This window comes from Acinonyx jubatus, chromosome E4 (genome assembly GCF_027475565.1).
Source record: "Acinonyx jubatus isolate Ajub_Pintada_27869175 chromosome E4, VMU_Ajub_asm_v1.0, whole genome shotgun sequence".
Taxonomy (NCBI): domain Eukaryota; kingdom Metazoa; phylum Chordata; class Mammalia; order Carnivora; family Felidae; genus Acinonyx; species Acinonyx jubatus.
Window position 1 is genome coordinate 62144862 of NC_069395.1, and position 24877 is coordinate 62169738.

The 24877-nt window shown below is 37.1% G+C and overlaps 1 protein-coding gene across 4 annotated transcripts in view; it reads right to left on the reverse strand.

The window, feature by feature from the left end:
- Positions 1 to 24877, reverse strand: part of AKT3 (AKT serine/threonine kinase 3) — a 306189-nt gene that overhangs the window by 25320 nt on the left and 255992 nt on the right. For all 4 annotated transcript variants that reach the window (XM_027046228.2, XM_053209310.1, XM_053209311.1 and 1 more), the window contains 2 exons: positions 20090 to 20304; positions 13261 to 13348 (listed from right to left, as the gene is read on the reverse strand). In XM_027046228.2, the coding sequence (XP_026902029.1) occupies positions 13261 to 13348; positions 20090 to 20304 (303 nt within the window). The remainder of the gene's footprint in view (positions 1 to 13260; positions 13349 to 20089; positions 20305 to 24877) is intronic.

Here is a 24877-nt window from a genome sequence, read left to right on the forward strand (position 1 = left end):
ACTAGAACTGCCATCTCAATAGTAAGTCTCTAAGCCACAAACATGGGGTGTCTCTCCGGTGGTCATGTCCCTTCATCTATTTCAGCAATGTTGTAGCTGGCAGCATACAAGTCTTGCACCTCCGTGATTATATTTATTCTTAAATACTTTACTCTTTTTGCTGCTACTTTAAATGGAACTGTTTTCTTAATTTGCTTTCCAGATTGTTCATAGCTAATGTATACAAATATAATATATTTTGTATGATTTCATATCCTGCAACTTTGCTGACTCTGTTTATTAGCTTTAAGAGGTTTGTGTGTGTGAATGTGTGTATTTGTTGGGTTTTTCTACATCTGTGAAGAGAGACGATTTAACTACTTCCTTTCCAATTTGATTGCTTTCTATTTCCTGTTCTAACTGCTCTGACTACAACTTCCAGTATTATGTTGAACAGAAGTGTCACAAATGGGCATTCTTGTTCTCTTCCTTATTTTAGGTGAAAAGCTTTCAGTCTTTCACCACTGAGTATGATGTCAGCTGTGGGTTCATCTATGGCCTTTATCATTTGAGCAAGTTTCCTTCTATTCCTAGTTTTCTGAGGTTGTTTTTTCTTAATCAGCAAAGGGTGTTGACTTTTGTCAAATGCTTTTTATGCACCAAGATGATCATGTGGATTTTCTTTATTCTATTAACGTGGGATATTAAAATGATTAATTTTAGTCTGTTGAACTGTCCTTGCATTCCATAAAACTCACTTGATCATGGTGTACAATCCTTTCAATATGCTACTAATTGGCTTGCTAGTATCTTACTGAGGAATTTTGTGTCTATATTAGGGATATTTGTCTCTAGTCTTTTCTTGCAATGTCTTTGTGTGGCTTTGGAATCAGGGTAATGCTGGCCTCATAGCATGAGTTAATAAGTATTCACTCCTTCAATTTCTTGGAGGAGTTTGAGAAGAACAGGTGTTATTTCTTCTCTAAATATTTGATAGAATTCTCTAGTGAAGCCATCTGGTCTTGGGCTTTTCTTTGTTGGGAGTTTTTTGATTACTGATTTAATTACCTTATTAGTTGTAACTTTATTCAGATTTCCTATTTCTTCTTGACTCATTTTGGTAATTTGTATGTTTTTAGAAATTTTTCCATTTTGTATAGGTTTTCTACTTTTTATGTGTACATCTGTTCAGAATATTCTCCTACAATCCTTTTTATTTCTATAAAGTCAGTAGTAATGTCTTTCTTTCATTTGTGATTTTAGTACTTTTCTTTTTTTCCTTAGTCAATCTAACTGAAAGTTTGTCAATTTTATCTTTGCAAATAATCAACTTTTTTTTTAAATTTCTCTATTGTTCTTCTATTTATTTCACTTCTTTACACTCTAATCTTTATGCCAAAAATTGGCTAACCTAGATGAAATGATGAGGTAAATGCATCAAGAAGATACAACAATCTTAAATTTGGGAGCACCTAAAAGCAGAACTTTAAGATTAAAATAAAGGAAAGGTGATAAAACTAAAAGACAAATAGTCAAAGCCACAATTATAGTTGAGGATTTTCATCCCCTTCTCTTAATAACTGATAAAAGCAAGCCATTAAACATTCAGTAAGAATATAGAAGACTTATCATTAGTTCACTTGACTTAATTGACATTTATAAAACACCATATATAATAAGAGAATATTCTTTCCAAATGCACACAAAACATTCATCGATATAAACCATAATTTATTTCATATAACAATCTCAAAAAATTTAAAAGATTTAAAATATACAAAGGATGTTCTTTAAAAACAAGATAATTAAGCTAGATATTAAAACAGAAAGCTGAAAAATAGACAAACACTGTAAATCAAACAATGCACTTCAAGAACCCATATGGCCAAAGAAAAAATCCTAAGGGAAATTAGAAAGCATTTTTAAATGAATAGCAAGTCACACTATGATGTAACACAACTTGCTGGAGTGTTTAGAAGTAAATAGATAGCACAGCCACTGTGTTAGAAAAGAACAAAAGACTCAAATCTAAGTTTTCAACTGAATAAACTAGAAAAAGAACAACTGATTTAAAAAACAAGCTAAAATGGAAAAAAAATCAAGACAATAAGTGATCAACTCAATGTCAATTATTTCAACAATTAGATAAAGTTTTAAAACTTCTTGAAACACATACAAGCTACTAAATTTCATTCAAAGGAAATGAGTAACTGGAAGTATCCTACATCCATTAAAGAGACAATTTCTGTAGTCTGGGCTTGGATGGATTCAACAGGACATTCTATCAAACATTTAAAGAAGAAATATACCAATTCTGTGCAAAATCTTTCATAAAATAGAAGAGAGGGAAACACCACTCACTTTTGGTGTCAAGCATTATCCTGATTCTAAAATCAGGCAGGTAATAACAATAAAAAAAGTACAGCCCACAATTTAATATATAAAAAGTTCTTGACAAAATACAAGCAAAAGAAATTTAGCAATATATAAAAAGTGTATATATCATGACTGAGGTTAACCTGAGGCATGCAGTATAGAGGCAATATTCAAAAATCAACATGATATACCATATTAACAAATTAAAACAGAATACCACATGATTGTGTCAGTGAATGCAGGAAAAAGCATTTGAAAAGATCCAGTGTCCACTCATAATAACAATGTTCAGAAAATAGGAATAGTTGAAAATTTTGTTAGTCTGAGAGACGGTGTACATTCAAAAACCTACAACTAATATGGTATGAATGCTATTTCCCTAATATTAGTAATAATTAAATGTCTGTTCTCACCATTTCTATACTACATTGTTCTGGCAATCCTAACTAGTGAAATAATGCAAGAAAAAAAGAAAAGGCAAACAAATTGAAAAATCTCCTAAAAAAGGTGTTAGCCCTAGCAAGTAAGTTTAGCATAAAAAACTACCCTGATAAACACATACAACTTCGAAAAACCTATTTACCTCAGTTTCTTCAGTTTCTTTTACCCAGTACATAATGTCTGGCTCTCAATACAAGGCATACTAAAAGATAAAAAAACAAACCAAACCAAAACCCAGTTTCGAGGTAAAGAGCAGGCACCAGAAAGTCTCAGATATGGCACAGATGTTGGAACTCACCAGACCAGGAATTTAAATCATCTATGAAAGCATAGTAAGGGTCTTAATGGAAAAAATATACTACACTCAAGAACATATGGGTAAGGTAAATAAATAAATGAATTCTCAGAGAAAGAATAAAAAGGAAATGCTAGAAATAAAAAACACCATCACAGAAATTAAGAATACCTTTGGTGGCTCAATCATAATCAGGGCATAGCCAAGGAAAGAATCAGTGAGTCTGAAGAACTGTTAATAGAAACTTCTGAAAGAGAAGTAAGAGTAAAAAAGAATGGAATATCCAAGAATTGTGAAATAATTATAAAACGTATATGTAATGGGAATATGAGGTGAAGAGAGAGAGAGTGAAAACAGCAGAAATATCTGAAGCAATAATGACTGAAAATTTTACAAAATTAGTGCTAGACACCAATATCTTAGAAGTTCAGAGAATATCATTCAAGATAAAGACCCCAAAAGCTACACCTAGCCATATCCTATTCAAAGTAAAAAAAAAATCAAAGACAAGGATGAAATCTTGAGAGAAGCCAGAAACACACACACACACACACACACACACTTCAAAAACCTTATTTATCTATAGAGGCTCAAATACAAGAATTACAATGGATTTCTCTTCGGTAACCATGCAAGTAAGAAAAATAAATGCAGTAAAACACTTACTGCTGAAAGAAAAAACCACTGACCTAGAAGTCTGTATCCAGCAAGATTATCCTTCAAAATAATAATATAATAATATAGGAATAATAAAGACTTTCCCAGACAAACAAAACCTGAGGCAAGGCATCACCAACAGACCTACCTTGCAAGAAATGTTACCAAAAAAAAAAAAAAAAAAAAAAAAAAAGTTCATCGAAAAGAAAGAAAATGATATAGGACAGAAAGTTAGTTCAACAGAAAGAAAGGAGGAATGCTAGAAAAGGAACCAACAAAGGTAAAATAAAATCCTGTTTTCCCCTTATTCTTGATCTAACAGAGAACAGTTTGTAGAAATAATAATGCAACAATGTATACAATAATTATAGCTTATGGATGAATGAACTTAATGACAGCAACATATTTGGGACAGGAAGGAGGAATCAGGAATATTGCTTTAAGGTACTTTTACCATCTGCCAAGTGGTGTAGTATTATTTGAAAAAGGACTTGAGTTAGTTACAAATATGTACTGCAAACTCAAAGGAAAACACTAAAAAAGTTTAAAAAGAAGTATAAATGATACGCTAACGGAGGAGGAAAAAAGGCAGTCTTAGAAAATACTCAGTTAAAACCAGAGAAGTTAGAAAAACAGCAGAACACACAAAAATATACACAGAACAGGATAATGAATAGAAAACAGTAACAGATAGGGTAGATATTAATCCAACCATGTCAACGACCACTTCAAATTTCAACAGTCTAAAAACACCAACCAAAAGGCAATGACTGTCAAGGGTGTAGAAAACAAGAACCAACCACATTATTATTTACAAGAAATCCACTTTGAATGTAAAGATACCAAGAGATTTAAAGTAAGGGGAAGGAGGAACACATACCATAGTAACACTTAACCAAAAAGTAAGCTGGAGTAGTTACAGTAATTTCAAACAGAGCAGATTTCAGAGCAAGGAAAATTATCGGAGATAGAGAGGGTCATTACATAATGATAAAGTGGCCAATTCTCCAAGAAAACATAAGAATCATTAATGTGTATGCATCTAACAACAGAGTATCAAAATACAATAGGCAAAAACAGAGTTGCAAGGACACACAGATAGACTCCCTATTACAGCTGGAGACTGCAACATCCCTTTATCGGTAACTGACAGATCCAGGTGGCAGAAAATTAGTAAGGACATAGTTGAACTAAAAAAGTACCATCAGCCAATTGGATCCAAATGACGTTTATAGACTACTTCATCACACAACAGTGAAATACACATTCTTCTCAAACTCCCAGAACATTCACCAAGACAGACCACACTCTAGGCCATAAAACACACCTTAACAAATTTATTTTTTTAATCTTTATTTTTTTTTAATTTTTTAAATTTTTTTCCAATATATGAAGTTTATTGTCAAATTGGTTTCCACACAACACCCAGTGCTCATCCCAAAAGGTGCCCTCCTCAATACCCATCACCCACCCTCCCCTCCCTCCCACCCCCCATCAACCCTCAGTTTGTTCTCAGTTTTTAAGAGTCTCTTATGCTCTGGCTTAACAAATTTATAAACAGATCATTCAAGGGGTATGCACTCAGACCTTAATGGAATTAAACTGGAAGGCAGTAAGAGAAAGACAGCTCAGAACCCCTCAGATACTTAGAGGTTAAATAATACACGTCTAAATAACACATGGGTCAAACAGGAAGTCTCAACAAAAAATTTTAAATATTTTGAGCTAAATGAAAATACAACTTACCAAGATTTGTGGGATGCAGTGAAAACGGTACTTAAGGGAAAATTTATAGCACTGAATGCGTTCTTTAGAAAGCAAAGATATAAAGTAATAACGTAAGCTTCCAGCTTAGGAAAGTAGAAACAGAAGAGCAAATAAAATTGTGATAAGGAAAATAAATAACTTTAAGAGCAGAAATCAATGAAACTGAAAACAAAATTGATGAAGAATATCAACAAAATCACAAGCTGACTCTTACTGGCTAAACCTCTCACACATTGAGCAGGACACTGTATTTCCATCAAGTCCCCACATCTCTAGGAGTGTTTTGTGCTTATAGATGCTGCTATTTGCTGCATATTGTTTGTTATGCCAAAAATGGCCTTTCACATTTAATACTTAGGTATTGAAATCAACTTAGCTCAAAATAAAGGAAACTGCATATGCAGATTCAGTATTGTTTACCTTGGGGCAATGCGACTGGCATTTAAAAAGGAACTTCTTCAATCGGACAGGATCAGCTGGAATGCCTGTTTTAAACTTTTCCCTCTTCTTTTTTTGTCATAAAGTTGTAAATAAAGACCATCATCATACACATTAAAATACACACACACACACACACACACACACACACACACACACAGAGTCAACTACATGATACCTAAAAGAAAACCCACTTAAATATAACGACCAAGGTTAAAAGTAACAAGATGGAAAGGATATATAAAATCAAAAGAAAGCTGGAATACTTATATTAATATCAGACAAAGTAGATTTCAAAACTAAGATTAATGCTATGAATATATAGGAACACTTCATAATGATTAAAAGGTAAATTCGCCAAGAAGATGTAACAAAACTAAACGTGTATGCAACCAACAGTGAAGCTTCAAAATACATGAAAACTAAAAAGAAAAATCCATAATTATAGCTTTAGATTTCAACAATCCTTTCCCAATAACTGATAGGACAATTAGAAAGAAAATCAGTACGATTACAGGAAACATGAACACCGCCATCAGCCATCTTGACCAATGGCTAGTGGTAGAACACTTTATACGATAAAAGCAGAAAACACATTCTTTTGAAGTGTACACAGAACATACACCCAAATAAACAATTTTCTGGGCCATAAAACAAGTCTCAATAAATTTAAAAGGATCACTATCATATAGAGTATGTTTTCCAAACACAAGAGGATTTAGTTAGGAATCAGTAACTGAAAAATATCTGAAAAATCTATATATTTGGAAATCAAACAATACATTTCTAAATAATCTGAGTGAAGAAGGAATCACAAGAGGAATTAAAAATATTTTGAAATAAAAACAAATAGGTCAAAACTCGCAAAACAAAGTTAACAATCCTTAAATGGAAACTTAGAGCATCCATTGAGGGCCTAGGCTAGAAAAAGAGAACGGTCCCCAAACAATAATCTTACCTTCCCCTTAAAGAAAATAAGGAAAAAAGAGCAAGTAAACTCAAAAGAAGCAGAATAAAGAAATAATAAAGAGCAGAACGAATTAATCAATGAAAAATGACCAGAAAAATGCAGAAAATCAGTGAAAACAAAAGCTGGTCCTTTGAAAAAACTCAACAGCAGACATAGACCTCTAGCCAGACTGATCAAGAAAAAGGAGAAGACACAAGTTACCAACTTCAGCATTAAGAGAGAGATCATAATTACATAGATAGCAAACACTGTAAAGACAGTAAGATCTTTAAGCCAGTACATCAGGAAGCCTAGAAGACAAAAGATCCCAAAACATTCAAGAAGCAACAGACAACCAGAACAGTCCCAGAACTATGAAAGAAACTGAAATTATAGTTAAAAGCTCCCAAACAAATACAAAATGCCAGACCCAAGTGGCCTCATTGGTAAATTCCATCAAAGATTTCAGCAACAGGTAATACAAATTCTACACAAACAATTCCAAACAATTGAAGAAAGGGAATACTTCCCTCTTCATTAAAAAAAGTCAAACATGATTCCGAAATCAAAATCATACAAAGACATTTTAGAAAAAGAAGATGATGCCTAGTACCATTTGTGATTTAAGGATGCAAAAATCCTTAAAAAATACATTGTATCAAATCTAGCAATACTTAATCAGGATAACCCGAATGGGTTTTGCCCTAGGAATGTACGGTTTATTTAATGTCAGAAAACCAATCATGTAATTCACCATCTTCATAATGTAAAGGAGAAAAACCGCAAGGCCAGTACAACAAATGCAGAAAAACTTTAACAAAATTCAACACCTCTCAGGGATGAAAACTATTAGCATATGAGAACAGAAGGGAACTTCCTCAACCTAATAAAGGAGGTATAGGAAGCTTACACTAACACCACATTTTTATAACTTGTTACACTGGAATAATTTTAGGCTTAGAGATGACTTACAAAAGTAGTACAAAAAGTTCCCATATCCCGTTTACACACCTGCCCCTAAGGCTAGTACCTCATACAGCCAAAGCACAGTGCTCCGAACTAAGAAATGAATGCTGGTACGGAACTGTTACCTACCATGTGCCCTACCATGTCCCTCTTCTGTCCCAGGAGCCAAACCAGAGCTGCAAACAGCATGTGGCCAGCGTGCCCTCAGTCTCCCCCAGTCCGCCCAGTTCCAGGGTCATTCCTCACCTTTTGTGACGTTGACACTTTTGAGGCTACCTGGCCAGTTATTTTCAGGAATGCCTCCTCCATTTGGGCACTTCTCACAGCATCGTATCATGGGCTACATGAAGTCAGTCTGTCTTATCACTGGTGGTTAATCTTGATCCCCTGGCTTAAGACACAGTCTGCCAGCCTTTTCTACTGTGAAGTTACTCTCCTAAGCTTTGTATGTAGTAAATGCTTGAGGAGAGATACACTGAGACTGTGCAAATATTCTCTTTCTTTAAGAAAAAAATTTTTTTAATGTTTTATTTATTTTTCAGACACAGAGAGACAGAGCACGAACAGCGGAGGGGCAGAGAGAGAGGGAGACACAGAATCTGAAGCAGGCTCCAGGCTCTGAGCTGTCAGCACAGAGCCCGACACGGGGCTCGAACTCACGAACCGTGAGATCATGACCTGAGCCGAAGTCAGACACTTAACTGACTGAGCCACCCAGGTGCCCCAATATTCTCTTTCTTAAACTAAACTTTTGCCCACTAATTTTAACATTCATTGGTAGATCTTGCATGCACTAAGTTTTATGCTGGGGGCCTAATGGTGACTTTCTAGCTCTCTCACTCCTTCCACATTTATTAACTGGAATTCATCTTCTTTCCTTAACTGGAATGTCCCTTTTTCTCAACATTTATTTTTTACACTGTGGACTTATGAATATGTATTTTATTCTTTGGGTCATAATGGAATAGCAATATATAATAATCTTTATTTTCTTGTTGAAATTGTTTCAGCTTTCCTCACTGGGACTTATTTAAGGTTGGCTCCTCCATCCTATTAATGTACCTCTAACTCCTTCCCTCTGTATCTTTCTTTTTCACTTTCTGACATCACAAAATTCCTTGGACCCATCTTTTATTTTCCCCCATCCCAGCTCTTAAATCAACTGCTTCTCAAAGTAACCTTGGTTCTTTTTATTGAAGAATGATATTTAAAAACTAAGATCTCAGCACTAGATGTGATAATTAACATCATAATTAGTGATAAAAGTTGTCTTCCCCCTATGATCAAGAACAAAACCAGGATGTTCACTCTATTCAACTTCTACTCAACATTATAGTGAGGTCCTAGCCAATATACCAAGGCAAAAAAAAAAAAAAAAAAAAAGTACCAACTGAAAATGAAGTAAACCTCCTTATTTAAATAAGATATAGTCATCTATGCAGAGAATACTAACTAATCTACAAAAAAAAAAAAAAAAAAAAAGCTAGTAAGTGAGTTTTGCAAGCCTGCAGGACATAAGGTCAATATACAAAATCAACTGTATTTCTGTATACTGGCAGCAAACAATGTGAAAATAAAAATTTCAAATAACATTTTATCAGAAGACATGAAATACTGAAGGACCTACAAAATACGGGTAAGACTTGAACATGGAAAATTATGAAACATTATGGAGAGAAATTAAAGCAGACTTAAATAAACACAGATATACCATGTTCATGGATCTGAAGGCTCAGTCCTATTCAAACGTCAATTCCCCCCCAAATTTACCTACAGATTCAACACAATAGCACACAAAATCCCAGCAGACTCTTTGTAGATGACAAACCGAGTGTAAAGCCTACACAGAAATTTAACTGGACAGCTTCATCTTATAAAACAGCCTCCAGAGAATCTTCAAGCTTGAAGGCAATTCAGAGATCATAATTTTGTGTGACTCAAATAATTTGTCCATTTCCACACAGGAAGGAAGAAGCAAATCCGGGACACTTATTTCCACACTTCAGTGCTGTGCTCTTTTGAGTGGTACACCATGATATTCACAATTAAGGTTAAGTCATTTTTTTATGTTTGTTTGTTTATTTTTGAGAGACAGAGTGTGAGCGGGGGAAGGGGGAAAAAGGCAGAGAGAAAGAGAATCCCAAGCAGGCTCTGCATTGTCACCTCAGAGCCTGATGCAGGCTGTGAGATTATTACCTGAGCTGAAACCAAGAGTTGGTTCTGGACATTGAACCAGTTGAGCTACCCAGGCGTCCCAAGATTAGTTCGCTTTTTACTTAACCTAGGGAGAGATCTACCTTTAAAGATATTAGCATCTCTATCTATGTCTTCATCTCTAGATCTGCCACAGTATATAGAAAAACGGGTCAATAACTATGTAATAATAAATCTATGAAATGGTAAAGCTCCCAAAGACTATTAGTAAAATTGTAATAAAAAACCTTTGGGGCGCCTGGGTGGCTCAGTCGGTTAAGCATCCGACTTTGGCTCAGGTCACGTTATCACGGTTCACGCATTAGAGTGCTCCATCAGGCTTTCCGCTGTCAGCGCAGAGGCCACTTTGGACCCTCTGTCCCCTTCTCTCTCTGCCCCTCCCCTGCTTGTGTACTCTCAAAAATAAATAAAAATATAAAAAAATACCTTATCTTAGAGATGAATTAACCTCTCATGAATAAGTTACATATTTCAAAAACATAAGAGCCCCATAAAATGTTTGTTTTTCTAAATTATTTCATAATTTATGCTGTCCAAAGAGTAGAATTATAACCGGATTCATTAAAATAGTTACTGGCATTAGAACTCTCATAATTAATTCCCTGTTTCTTAGTGATATGATACAAACCCAGACAGACCCAGTCACATTTTCACAGGCTTTTAGAGAGAGACTCAAACGTCACGGTGCTACTGTAATGCTGCGTAACGTCCTTCAAGTATGTAAAGATGGCTAGGCCACCGCCTCATCTGACATCCACCTGAGTAAGCCTATAGCAGATGTCAGTTGCTGGTGAATTTCACTTATGGAAACTAATTTTTGCAGTTGTTCTTCACGTATGATATTTAACACCTTTGCTCGGATTAAGTGGCATCTCTTTTTATCAATGACAACAATTTAAACTCATGTCTCCACATACATCATCTAAAGCTATGTTTCCTTCTCATGGCATACTGGCTCCTCCAATCCCATTCACCACAAGGGAGCCGGCTGCTGTCTTACTGTCACTTCCACTCTGGCCATGGTCTCCACTCTGTCTAGTCCCGTGGAGCAGAGACAGGACATGTGTCTCTCAGAGTTTGCCCCAGGTGAGGCCAAACCTCCACTTAACACGGAGAGCTGAACCCTGATAAGGAAATCTTTGTGGCATATACTAGTCTCCTGACAGGATTGAAGAAAGTTCATGTTTTGCCTCTTCTTTAAGTTAGTGGCGCCATACTGGTGCCTCACAATTGTCTCGTCAAGAAATGCTTTCTCTCCTTTCCTTCTTTCTCCCTTTTTTGTTGACTTCTCCTTGGTGAGGTTATACCAAAGGGGTATTTGTGGCTTACAGCTCTTTGCACCAAAGAAAACCTCTGACATGTATTATTTCTGGGAGACATAAGACCTTGATCATTCCCTTTTACACGGGTCTTTTGTAGTGAACTGATGTGACAAAAACAGTACAGAGCCAACAGGGTCTAAATAGGGATGCAACCCAGTGAGAACATCATCAGTTTATAAAGTGGATGTTCAGTTGTCTTCGTGAAGTTAATAAACATTTAAGAGCAGCCACATGCTTCTCATAAGCGTTGAAAAAGATCCAGCACCTACCCCAGTGCTTTCTACATGGTGGAAACTTAAAATGTGGGAGGTATTTTTTTTTTAGTTTTTTTTAACGTTTATTTATTTTTGAGAGACAGAGACAGAGCATGAGTGGGGGAGAAACAGAGAGAGAGAGAGAGACACAGAATCTGAGGCAGTCTCCAGGTTCCAGCTGTCAGCAAAGAGTCCAATGCAGGGCTCAAACCCATGAACTGTAAGATCATGACCTGAGCCAAAATCAGACACTTAACTGACTAAGCCACCCAGGTGCCCCTGTTGTTGTCTTTTTTTTTTTTTTTTTTGTAATGTTTATATTTGAGAGAGAGAGAGAGAGAGAGAGAGAGACAGAGACGGACACAGAGGGAGACAGAGAGAGAGAGAGAGACGGAGCATGAGCAGGGGAGGGGCAGAGAGAGAGGGAGACACAGAATTCGAAGCAGGCTCCAGGCTCTGAGCTGTCAGCACAGAGCCCGATGCGGGGCTCGAACCCACAAACTGTGAGATCATGACCTGAGCCAAAGTCAGACGCTTAACCGACTGAGCCACCCAGGTGCCCCAAGACATGGCAGTTTAAGTTTGAGGAGAAATGTTTAATATCGTGCAACTATTTTACAAGAAGTGCTTTTAGAAAATCACCACACCCTCTATTCCCATAACACAATGCCGAAATTCGGTACTTGTCTTCTTCCTTGTAAGTCATATGATACCATTCTATCTTCACTTTAGAGATTAATAGAAGAGAATATTTAGCACAAAACAGACATTTCACAAATGTTGATTACATATGTTTCAGAGAAAAATAGGGAAAACTGAAATAAATGGAAACTAACTACACAAAATAACCAGATAAAGATTCTAAGCCGCAAATACTGTACTGCATAAAAATTTCACAGTAAAATTTTAATATGAGCATTTGAAAACAAAAAAATCAAAATCAGTGCCTGTACTAACAATACCAGAAGTAGTAGAAACAAAAGAGACAAAAATTAAAAAGAAGGACTAGACACAGTAATTTCCTGTTCCTAGGCAAAAATTATGGTATTAAAAACAAGTAATAAGATTACAATAAAGTTATAAAATTAGTAGCACCCATTTTGTGGGCATTAAAATTGTTTCAAGTAACAGAGAAGTCTCAAATAAGAAAAATATTTATTACTTTGTTAAATATTAAATTCCTTTCAATTCCTTTTAAAATAAGGATTTGTATAAACAAACTTGTAGAGCTCACTCTAAAATTAAAGACATAAAGACAAAGAAAAACATGATTTTTTTGCTAGTTTTCTTAAAGAGTAACACAACATTGTCTTCTTTATTTTTTCTCTTAATACCAAGCAAACAACGAGTAGCAAACTACCATCACTGTGACAAAAGAAAAATCAAGTGACCATGCTGAATAAAATTTCAAGATGCATTTTGGGAGTCAAACTTATCAATAAATTTTTGTGCTAAGAATTTCAATACTATATTCAATCAAATGTAGGGGGTAAAAATGAAAAGTATCATTGTATCATTGAATTTTATTCACTTAAAACTTTTTTTTGCTGTCAATTCATTTTAGCCAAAATATATAAATACTATGCCATGAAAATAACCTACCTTTTTATCATACACATCTTGCCAGTTAACTCCAGAAAAGAAACTGTGCCTCATAATTTCTTTTGCATCATCTGGTCCTCCACCAAGGCTAAGAGACAGAAACAAAAGTGAGTGCGCATTACAACATTTACATAAGCCCAAGGCAAAACAAAAAGTTTTTGTGAAATGTAATTTTCTGTGTGATAAATAGTCCTTGAGATAAATAGCCAAACCAATAAAGAGCTTTTGCCATAAGATCTAATTTCCCTAATGTGCTATTAATAAGAAGTAGCCTCGGGACAGTGTGGTAGCTGAAGAGAGCACAGGCTTTGGGGACAAACCTGAAACAGGCAACCAGCTCTGGCACTTATGACATGTGTGACAATGAACAAGCTGCTCAGTCCCAGTGTCCCCTCTGTAGAGTGGGGACAATGACACTAGCCTGGTGGATCACCGCAAGGGTTAGAAACCAGAGGCAAGCACCTCGCACGAGAAATGGTAGCAATTACCGTCGTCAATTCTATAAGCCAAATTTATTTTGGTAACACTCATGTCAAAATGCATCCTTGTTACCCTGAGTTCTGAAGTCACTACCTAATTAGTTAGAAAAAGCAATTTGTACAGTATTGCTAATAGACAGAAACTCACGGCCTTTTTTCACAGCGCAAATGAACTGCCATAGAAACGAGGTTGTTAACCTATGAAGTATCACTGCAAGGTAATTTATTATGCAAGCTGCAACATAAATCATGAATTTAAGGATGCTCCCCCCATCTTTGCAGGTACTCTTACTTAACTGATAGGTGGCACAGTGTGAAATTCAGGTGTTTTCTGGCTTCCTCAGTTTCATATAGTGTGTACCAGTCATTGGGAGGAAGGAATGAGAAAAGCAAAAATAACACAGAGGGAAGCAAGGAGGGAGTGAAGGAGAGAAAGGGGAGGAAAAAAAGAAAAAAAGAACAGGGAAAGAAAGAAAAGAAAGGAAAAGAAATCCATTTAAATCCAAACTGATATAGCAAAAGCTCTCTCTAGTCTTGTTCATGGTTAGGAATGGTGCATGCTCCTGCTGTTTACAGCAGTGCTATTGACAACAGTCAAGCTATGGAAAGAGCCCAAATGTCCATCAACTGATGAATGGATAAAGAAGGTGTGGTATGTATATACAATGGAATATTACTTGGTGATCAAAAAGCATGAAATCTTGCCATTTGCAACAATGTGGATGGAGTTAGTATAATGCTAAGCAAAGTAAAAGAAAGACAAAACACCGTATGATCTCACTCATACGTGGAATTTAAGAAACAAAACAGATGAACATATGGGAAGGGGGGAAAAAAGGAGAGATGGAAGCAAACCGTAGGAGACTAACTACAGAGAACAAACTGACGGTCAATGGAGGGAGGTGGGTGGGGGATGGGCGCTAAGGAGGGCACTGGTTGGGATGAGCACTGGGTGTTTTATGTAAGTGATGAATCACTAAATTCTACACCTGAAACCAATTTTACCATATATGTTAACTAGAATTTAAATAAAAACTTGAAAAATAAAAGGAATAGTATGGGCTGCTAAGTGCTTAACAGCCAGCTCTCTGGGGAAAATTATGCATGTATAATATTACATATGCATATTATACATACACTTGTTATGGATTTTACAGATATAAAGGATGCAAGGCACAAAATTTCAAAGAGCAATAAAATACAGAATGTCCTTTATTGTAAATTAGCCAAGTGATGCTCAGAGAGAACATTTGTTAATTTTGCTGAACTCCACAGCCCCTCACTGACTCGGAGTGGCTCCAGCACAAATACCAGCTGATCTTTTCGTTTATGGCGAAGACGAATTTGAAAGTCATACAAAAAGGCACATGTCAGAACTTCACTTGCTTCTCAGTTATGTGAGTGACCTCCTTGATGGATGGTAAATCATCTGGGAACAGTGGGAGAGTATCTCTTCATTGTGTGTGTGTGTGTGTGTGTGTGTGTGTGTGTGCGCGCGCGCGCGCGCGCGCGCGCGCGCTAGTCACAATGTAGCAGATAGAGACAGAACAGCTTGAAAATGTAAACCGTATTATTAACATCTTCTCTACTTAGTTACTTATATCTAATTGAAAAACAATAAATCAAGCCCTGACGTACAAAGTTGCCATTGTGGTGATGTGAATACTCCCCACATGGCCAATTTCAAGTTAGCAACCTGACGCCACTCAACACAGAAGTGGGAACAGGTACACAGAAGCAAACCATTACACAGTATTTCTATGCAGACACAACAGACAAGAGTAACATCGAAATAGTAAAATGCAACAAAATTATCAAGGAGTGAAGAATTTTGAGTGTTTATCACCTTTCTTTTCAATGTACTTGATTTACTTTTGTAAGTTTATGTAACTTGATTTTTAATAATGACTGTATTAAAACAACCAGCGCATGAAATTCCTGAAATTTAATAATTGGCTCTTAAGAGCTGGAACATGCCAACTCCCACACACCACTGGGTAGGAAGAAACACAAATAGGTCAGGATAAACAAACAATAATACAATCTATTATTAGGTATAAGGAACATACGACTGGGAAGAATCTGGGATTCCCTGACACACGGCCAGAATAGAAAATAGAACAATGAGCTGATATCTGAGTTATCTGCAGTAATGATCCACGGGTCTCCCATCCCCAGATCATGCAGAATGAGCCACAGCGCTGACAGGGACTCTAGACGGGACCAGACGGTATTAGCGGTGATCGAATGCAGAACTCTCCGACTGGCGGTTCCGTATTTAGTCAACGCCAGCACTCCACTCCCTAACCTTCCTCTTTCTTCATTCTATTCCAAGTTGTATGTGTCCCTCCCCGGTTAGGCTGCAAATTCTTTTGAGGGCAGAGAGACCAGCCCTGGATTATCCAAAAAGCACTTTAAGCTCCTACTCAGGGAGCCAGAAAAGCAGAGACACCAAAACACGTGTTTCTGAAGAGAACTTAACATTTCAAAGTATGAATCAAAGTAGTCTGCAGGAAAAAACTCAGAAGTTCACTGTCTTTTTTCACCCTTACGCTATTGTTTTTATTTCCGTGTCGCTCTCATTTTGAATTCTACGGGAGATAGTGGATGAGGTGGGAGCTGGGAATAGAGAGCCGTAATCATTTGGTAAATAGGAGGTTTTAATCCAGCTTTAGTTTAGTTCTTCATTTTCTGTCACCCCTCAGTTCTCTAGCAATAGCTTGGCTGTGGACATTGCCAGCATTTAATCTATATTTATCAAATACATAAAAAACTAAAGTATCAGCCATGAGTACTATGTGAAGTCTAAGAATATAATCTTAGACTGCCATTTTAGAAGCTGGGAGAGACTCTTTAACACAAGCTTCCTCCAAGTGTGAAACTGTCAAAAACTTCAATGTCAATGACTCCTTAATATACAATTTAAGACTTCAAAATAATATCAAAATATGATTTGCACTAAGATATTTATGTCTAAGAATAGCAAACTCCAATATCAGAATGCCAAACTAAATCCTCAGCGGCTATGGATTCTTCATTATTAGGAACATCATGGAATCCGTGTTTTCCCGCGTCACTGAATGCGACACACGGTCATGCTTCTCCTATGAACTGTGCGCAGGAGGATAAAGGAGATACTGATAGAATGAGCATAAACTAACGGCGCATTAGAAAGAAAGGCAAATGATGGTTGCCGCTCTGGTAGAACTGACAGTAATTCAGCAAAGAGTCTCAAAAAATTCAGGCGGTATTTAAAATTGTTGAAGAGGAAGAATAACGAGGTCTAGGATAATGCTATTTTATGAGGCTTCCAAAGACTTTTCAGGGTCTTCTTAGTGGCTGTTTCTCTTCTTCCTACCTCTTAAATTGTGATGCTTCCCAGGATTCTGTCCTAGGCCGTCTTCCCTTTGTACTCAACCCTGCCCACGACTGTCCCGGCCCCAGCTGCCTCCGAGACATCCGTGGGTCCCCAAACCATATATTCAGCCACCGCATTTCTGTTTAGCACTGGTACTATTTTCAGTTCCATCTGGGCTTTCTACGGACACCTGACTCGGCACAGCCGGAGCGGGTGTCAGTAAACCCTCCCCTCTCCCCCCCCCCCCCCGCCCGCCCCCAGCCCTCTGCCTGTGCTCCCTGTCCGTTAATAACACTCCATCCTCCAAACGAATCACTCAAGCTGGAAAGCACGGAGGCAGGAGACTCCTTCCACGTCCCCACCAGGTCTCCTTCATTATTCACAAAGTCCTACTCACTGCTTCTGGAGGACCCCCATCTCTCATCTGGACAATCCCGTATGTGTTCTCAACTGCTCTGCCTACCTGCCCCTGGCCCTTCACCTTTCCTAGACAAAACTCATTATACCATCTCTTACTTTTAATAACTCACTGGTTTTTTCATCCCCTTCTGAATAAAGGTTAAATATTTTCTCAGAAGCAGAAGGTCTTTGAAATTTACCATTTCAGCTTCATCTCCCAACATTACCCAACTCATATTCTACCTTGTAGTTGCTGAACTTCTCAAATGCCATGTTCATTTGCAACTCTGGATTTTTCTTTTTATTATTATTATTTTTCAAATATTATTTATTTTTGAGAGAGGGACAGAGAGAGTGAGAGAGCGAGAGAGAGACAGAGAGAGAGAGGAGGAGGGGCAGAGAGATGGGGAGAGAGAGAATCCCAAGCAGGCTCCGCACTGTCAGTGCAGAGCCAAATGTGGGGCTCGAACTCCCAAACCGCAAGATCATGACCTGAGTGGTAATCGGGGGGTCGGAGGCTTAACTGACTGAGCCACCCAGATACCCCTGGATTTCTTTTCATGTAAATTTCTCTGCATGAGCACCTTTACACCTCCCCAACTCTTCCAGCCCCCTGGTCAGAGCTAATAAATTTCAATAGGCATTTGTATGTAGGTCTGAGTATCTGTGAGTACCTGTTTTCTGTCTTGCATTAGTCTATGACTATCTAGAACAGAGATGATTTGTCTTGCTCATCGTTCCGTTCCCAACATTGCAATGCAACAGTGGAGGGAGAATGACTCCCCTATCTTAAATGAGAACATCAAAGAACTGAGAAAGAACACCCCAGCTTCTCTTTAGATGATACCAACCTCTGGGTGGGTAAACCTTTAGGAGTTGTCCTACTCACCAGGCCACTAACATTCTAGAATGTACCTCACATTTATTCAACAATTATCAAGTATCTAGTTTGTGTTATCTCCCTCCTCCCCCGGGGGTGGGGGTGGGGATAAGAAAATGAATGACACACAGACATGAGAACCACAGACACAAGTTTGCTCTACCAGCTGCTTAGAGGGGCCATCAAGGAAAGGGCTAAGTTCCCTGGAGTCATCAGGAAAGGATGCAGTAAAAAATTCGCTGCTCTTGAAATCCAAGCCAAATATTAGATCCCTAAATCAAGTAGACAAAACGGAAATCTTAGCTCTGTTTAAAGATTACCTATCACCAAGTGCTGTGTGTTACATTAATTGTGAAATAATCACACTAAATGGAACACATTTCAAAACCTGAACCAACTGAGAAACTGATGCATTGCAAATAAGCTACGAGAGAAACAGCAAACAGGCACCAAGAAAGGTGATTTCTGCTCTTCTTCTATAGGAATTTTCTGTAGGATAAACCGCTTCACCTTTTAGCGGCCTCGGCTTCGTCCTCAATCAAATGTAAATGAGAATAATATCCACCTATCAACTCTACAAGGCTACTGAAACAGCAAAGGGAACAACAGATACACAAATGCCCTGAAAAAGAAACCAAAATCACTTTACAAATATAAGGTAAGATCTCCATGACCAGGATTATAAAACACATGTCAGAAAGGTTCCTCACGAGCAAAAGCTATCTCTTTTATTAAGTCTGCTTATTTCTGAAGGTAAAATCATGCTCCTCACAAATTTAAAATCTAGAAGTGTGTAATGGAAACCATCTCTAAAGCAAACAAAAATCATATTTTAGGATTCCTTCCTTCCTTCATTCATTAATTCAGTCTGCCAACTAATACACAACGAACACCAACCAAAAACAGAACTTTGTAAAAAATCATTATGTGAGGGAAGATTTAGCAATCTAAGAAATAATCCTCAAGAGCTTAACACCTAAGTGATTTTTAGAGCAACGCTGATATGCGTATGTACCTAGAGGAAAGGACGGCTGTATACATGAATACACAAACACAGATTAAGGGACATTTTTATATTAACAGTCATTTCATATATGACTCATACACTGTATGTGTAAAGGAACACAGAAACACGAACAAAGAACGCTACAGTTCGCTTAGCAAAGGGCTGTAGGATTCTTCAGGTCACAGTTGTAGCTACAAAAGAAACACAAAGTGTGTAAACATATTTTGCTTTTAGTTCTTTCCAGCCACACATGGAAAGGAATATCTACAATGGACAAAAAAAGTAGCTGGATATGTTAACACAGGTTGGGATGGAAGGAGAATACAGAGCCGGTTCTATCCTTTTTATTATGTAAATTAGCATAAATATAAAGGCCCAGAGACTGAAAGGGAAAAAAGGGGATACTTCTGTCCCCACAATAGCAAGTACCAGGGCAATTAAGAAATTGTTCACTCACGGTACGGATAATAAAACCCTCAAAATCCTTATTTGGTAAAATCTACATAAAATTTCCCAAGTTAGGAAAGAGTTGCAGAAATTTTTTAAATGTTCTGTATTACGCAGTTAAAAATAAGTCAGTATTTCAGTGGGAAGATGTCTACACCAAATACATTGCTCCTTGGAGTGAGTTACATTTGAATTAATTTCCATATCACAATTTCTAACCACATTCGTCAGTAACTCAGTGAGTGTTATTTGTGGCTTACCGTTTATTTGGATCCTTTATCAAGAGCCCTGAAAGCAATGATTTTGCATCTGAAGAGAGTGTCCGAGGAAATTTAATGTCTTCCATTAGTATTAGTTCAAAAAGTTTCTCATGATCCTGGTTGTAGAAAGGTAACCTCCCACACATCATTTCATACATGACGACCCCTAGTCCCCACCAATCCACGGCTCGGCCATAGTCATTGTCTTCTAACACCTAAGAGCGAAACCAGCGAAAAGATTCATTACTCCACATTAACTTTTACAGCAGTATTTATAAAATGTAAGACTTTTACATCAACAAAGTGAATCCTAACCTTCAAAGCCTAGGTAGGCTCTTCTAACACTTCGACATTTAAACTATAAGGTATCCTACAAAAGATTTAAATCACACCAGATAGGCGAAATGTTCCATATATTCCAGAAGTGGCCAGCGTACAAGGAAGGGAACAGCCCACACAGCAGATTCCAAGTGAATGACTGAGTACACTACGGATCAAACAAAAATTTTTGCGTATCTGCACGTTTTCTCTTAGGCCTACTTAACTTTTCATTCTGGTTCCATTAATGTGGACTTTAACTTGCAGTCACACCGTGCTGATTGCCGGGTATATAATGAGCCTTACACCCTCTTGCATGGAGAAGAGCGAAGTCATACAAACCAGACGGTGAAAGACAGGAGTTATGCGATGGAACACAGATGAGGTCAGGGCACGGCCACCACAAAAATAAAACTGAAAACTTCTGGAGGCCTCTAGTGTTTCAAGTCTTTAAGGAAACAGTCATCAAAGTGAATATAAAGATGTACTGTGTGAGTTGTATCCAAAGCGTTAGTAAGCCCACAAGCAAATTTCAGTTAAACACAAACAAAACTCACAGACTCTGGTATATGCCCTTAAATTTATTTCCCAACATACATTACATGCAACATAAATTGGGAAAGATATGGTATGACACTATCAGGCTATGTTGGAGCAACCTATTCAAACTGGGGCAGAATGGCTTGCCATTTGTCTTAGGAAAATTTTGATTTTTACCTTTTTATTAGGTATGTTCCTCATTCAATGGAGTTTTCTTCATCTGTTTGGATCTTTCAATATTTTACTTTAAGCTACTATATCTGAATAATCTTAAAGCTTACTTTATCTGATTCTCTTAGCTCTGGGATAAATAGCTCTGGGATAAAAAGATCAAGAAAACCAGACCCACAAAATTTACCGATTAAAAAAATCTTGTAACTGATGACATAAGAAAGAATTTGATGCAGAACAAAGTAGTGCTCGTGTTGCAGACTGTCTTAGTTTGAGTAAATAACTTGTTGAGGATTATTCCCATGGGACTTTTATTTAAAATTTACCAATCATGTCTCGGACTGAACATGACATTTTAGATGGTTACATTATGATTACCTATAAATACTATGAAAGGCACTTGGGTAGACAAGGTATTTATATGCGTGGAGAATATGATTTTGAGAAAAAGCTATGTTACTTAAAGATTAATTCAGCAGTGGTTGTCACATGTGATGAAAAGATTTTTAATTCAATTGTATCATTGTTCCAAGATGAACAGGAACTACATTAGCAAGATATGAACACAAGTCCACTTCCTACGTTTTTTCGAAAATCTTTTATAGAATAACAAACTAAGCAGAATATTTCGGGGAAGAACAACAAATTCTAGTTTTCATCATTAGCTAAAAATACTTCAAATTTCTACTTGTTTGAAATGAGTAATGTAAAAATACAGAGGAAACAACAAATAACCTAAAGCAGCAGAAAGAATTCGGCCTGTGCACTTTCTTAAGTGAGAGGAAATGTTATATGTGTAATTTTTAAATACCAGTGACTTTTGATTATTCAAGAATCTATCTCATGTCCAATTAGTAGAATGCACCGTTTGTGGGCCTTAATCTAACGGACCCACGATTTTACCTAATAACAAACAATTTTAAAATCTAAGTAACCTTTTGCTGAATTCCTACAACACCAACAAAACAGTGGCGCACGTGAAAAAGAGCCAAATGTGGTTTTTAACCTCTTTTTTCATAAAACCATAAAAAGCATAAAAGCTGGATTAACTGCTTCCCGAACCCACATTTCACCAGCCGGGTTCTCATCCCCAGCTGGCAAAACTGGCAATCCTTTATTTTTGTTTAAATACCTGGTTTGCGGCCAGAAGGGAAAGTGAGTACATAAAAAAAGGGTTTTATTTTTGAAGAGAAATAAGCAACTGAAAAATAAAACTGCATTGTAAAAAAATCTGTTTGATAAAAGAAAATATATTTTATTTAGCTTTGTAAAATGAATGCTGATTCTCAAAATAAGTGGTTTTGCTTCTGAACCTAGGCATTTTAATGAATATATAGATACATAACACTATAATTAGAACTGTTTGCCACGTTACTGTAAACCGCACAAACCCGACATAATGTATTATCTTATCGACATTTAAAGTCCAGCAACGTTCAGGAGAAAACACCCTAAAGACTCAGCCAGCCCTCTTTATCTAAGAGTCTTTGTTATCAATTAAAAAGAAAGACTTCTGTTCAACTCCCACCTCCAAACAGCTGGAAGATGAAAAACACAAGAAATAAAAACGAAAGTTATCCTAACATTCTACATGTGCATACAGAATCTAAAACACATCACCACTGTCTACAAACAGCCTTTCTCTCTCCTTAAATCTAAACTGTCTCAAAATACAGTACTCTGAAATGCTCTAGAAATTCCAGCGTGGAGTTAAAATCCACAGCCTCTTTTATGTTATTGTTTAAAGATAATTTTTCTCCCTTACTCAAAGCACGTATTTCCCCACAAATTACAGTAACATATAAAATGTATAGTCTTTAACCTACTGGGATTTGCAATTCCTTCTGGCTACCTCTGATGATTTTTTTTTTCCTAAAAGGCTAATTTACTTCATGGTTATCATGAGGGCTGATCCAAAGAGTAGTGTAATTGGTCCTGCAGTGGTACAACAATGCAAAGTGCATTTCAAGTCCATGACCCTGTGACTTACCATGTAATTTGGATATAAATGCAGATCAAAACCTGCTCCGAGAGCAGCAATCCACTGAAAGACTTATCTTAAAGAATTAATCTGAAGAAAGTGTCTCTTTTCCACAAAATCAATGTTACTCTCGTTTTAAACTAAGCTCAAGGTTTGAACACAAATGCAGACATTTGGGATTTCCTTCTACCCCTATTGTCCTGTCACCGTGGATGCAGCTTTACTTTGTAACCACATTTAATGCCAAAGACAGACACAAAGGACAACAGGTTATTCCGGACACTAAAAGTAACATAAATATTAAACAATGATAAGAGGTCACATCAAATCAACACCCAAACAGAACACAAACTCTAGGAAACAAGACTTCGTTTCAATTTTCCCCCAGGAATCGGGGATCGCTTCATTTTCTGCTGGAATAAAAACTGGATTCAAGGAAGTCAGAGCAGGTATCAATTGCTGTTAAATATTCTAATAACATCTGATTGATATTTGGTAATATTTGTTGTAGACACGTCCATGTATAAAACAGCCAACTGAGTTAAATAAAAATCACCACGAGTAGCTCTTGAATGGTTACTAATTTCAAGAATGATATTAAATAATAAACTATGATTTTAAAATGGTACCATCGATTAAAGTTCCCAGTGTAAATATCTGTTTGGCTAAGGGGCACTTTCAAAAAACATATTCATTCCAATGTTCTTTTACCAACTGGGATTTACTGGAAGTTTGAAGGAGCAGCTCTCTCAGCTTGTCCGCCAGGCCACACAATGCAGCCACGGCAAGCAGTTGTAAGGAGGGGACGTGTGCCCCGGAGTGGCTTACTGCTCAATCAATAATCCAGACAGAACAGATGGGGGAAAAAATTAAACATCCAAACAAACTGTCTGCACACCTATGTTGTGAAAGTAAACTGCGAACTTGGATGAACCAATTTACCACTAATTCAAAAAGGAATTTTTTTTTTCTGGTAACCTTGTATTTCAGGTAACGGATATGTGTGTGTGTTCTGTATCAACACGCGTTTATATACTTTACGATTTATGGAAATCCTTCGCATATTCTTAACATCAGAGGAATTTGCCTTTAAAAAAAAAAGACCTGTTCAGTCTTCCAATCCAGACTCTAAAATGTATTGCAGCCTTAGGAGAAGTGTATGTTTCAGGAGACTTATGAATTCCATGGTTTCTTGGTATTTTCTCCATAATATATATCTTATACCTGGTTCTCAACTGCTCCGTTAATTCGTAAGAGGCTGAAACTGTAAACACCATTTGCTCAGAATTAGAAGGCTGTAGGTTTTAGGGCTATTTCCTGGCATGTATACATAAGTCCTTGCATACAGCTAACGGCGTCCTCTCAAAAGCAATCTCTGGATAGAGCAGGCGACATTCTTGAACCACAGAAAAGTGAAATGGATACAATACTGGTGGCTGAATCATACTTAAACACACATCTTCCCGGAGAGTTCTACACTGCCCCTTTATCCCGGAGCAAGAGTCATAATGGGATCCCAAGAAATTGGGTCTTTGTCACCAAAGTCAATACAGCCACTGTAAAATATACAGGCCATCACTAGCGGCACCCAGGGAGGGTGAGTTTTGTGGGCGTCCTCACGCGTCAGAGAATTTAAAATTAAACTTTGTGCTTAACCTAGAATCATTCCAGAAGCAAATACTCTTACTGTTAAAGTCAAAAGACCACACGCCATTGCGAAGAACGTTAGGTGACAGGTAGCTGCCACAGAAGTGACAGACCCCTGGGAAGTAGAAGCC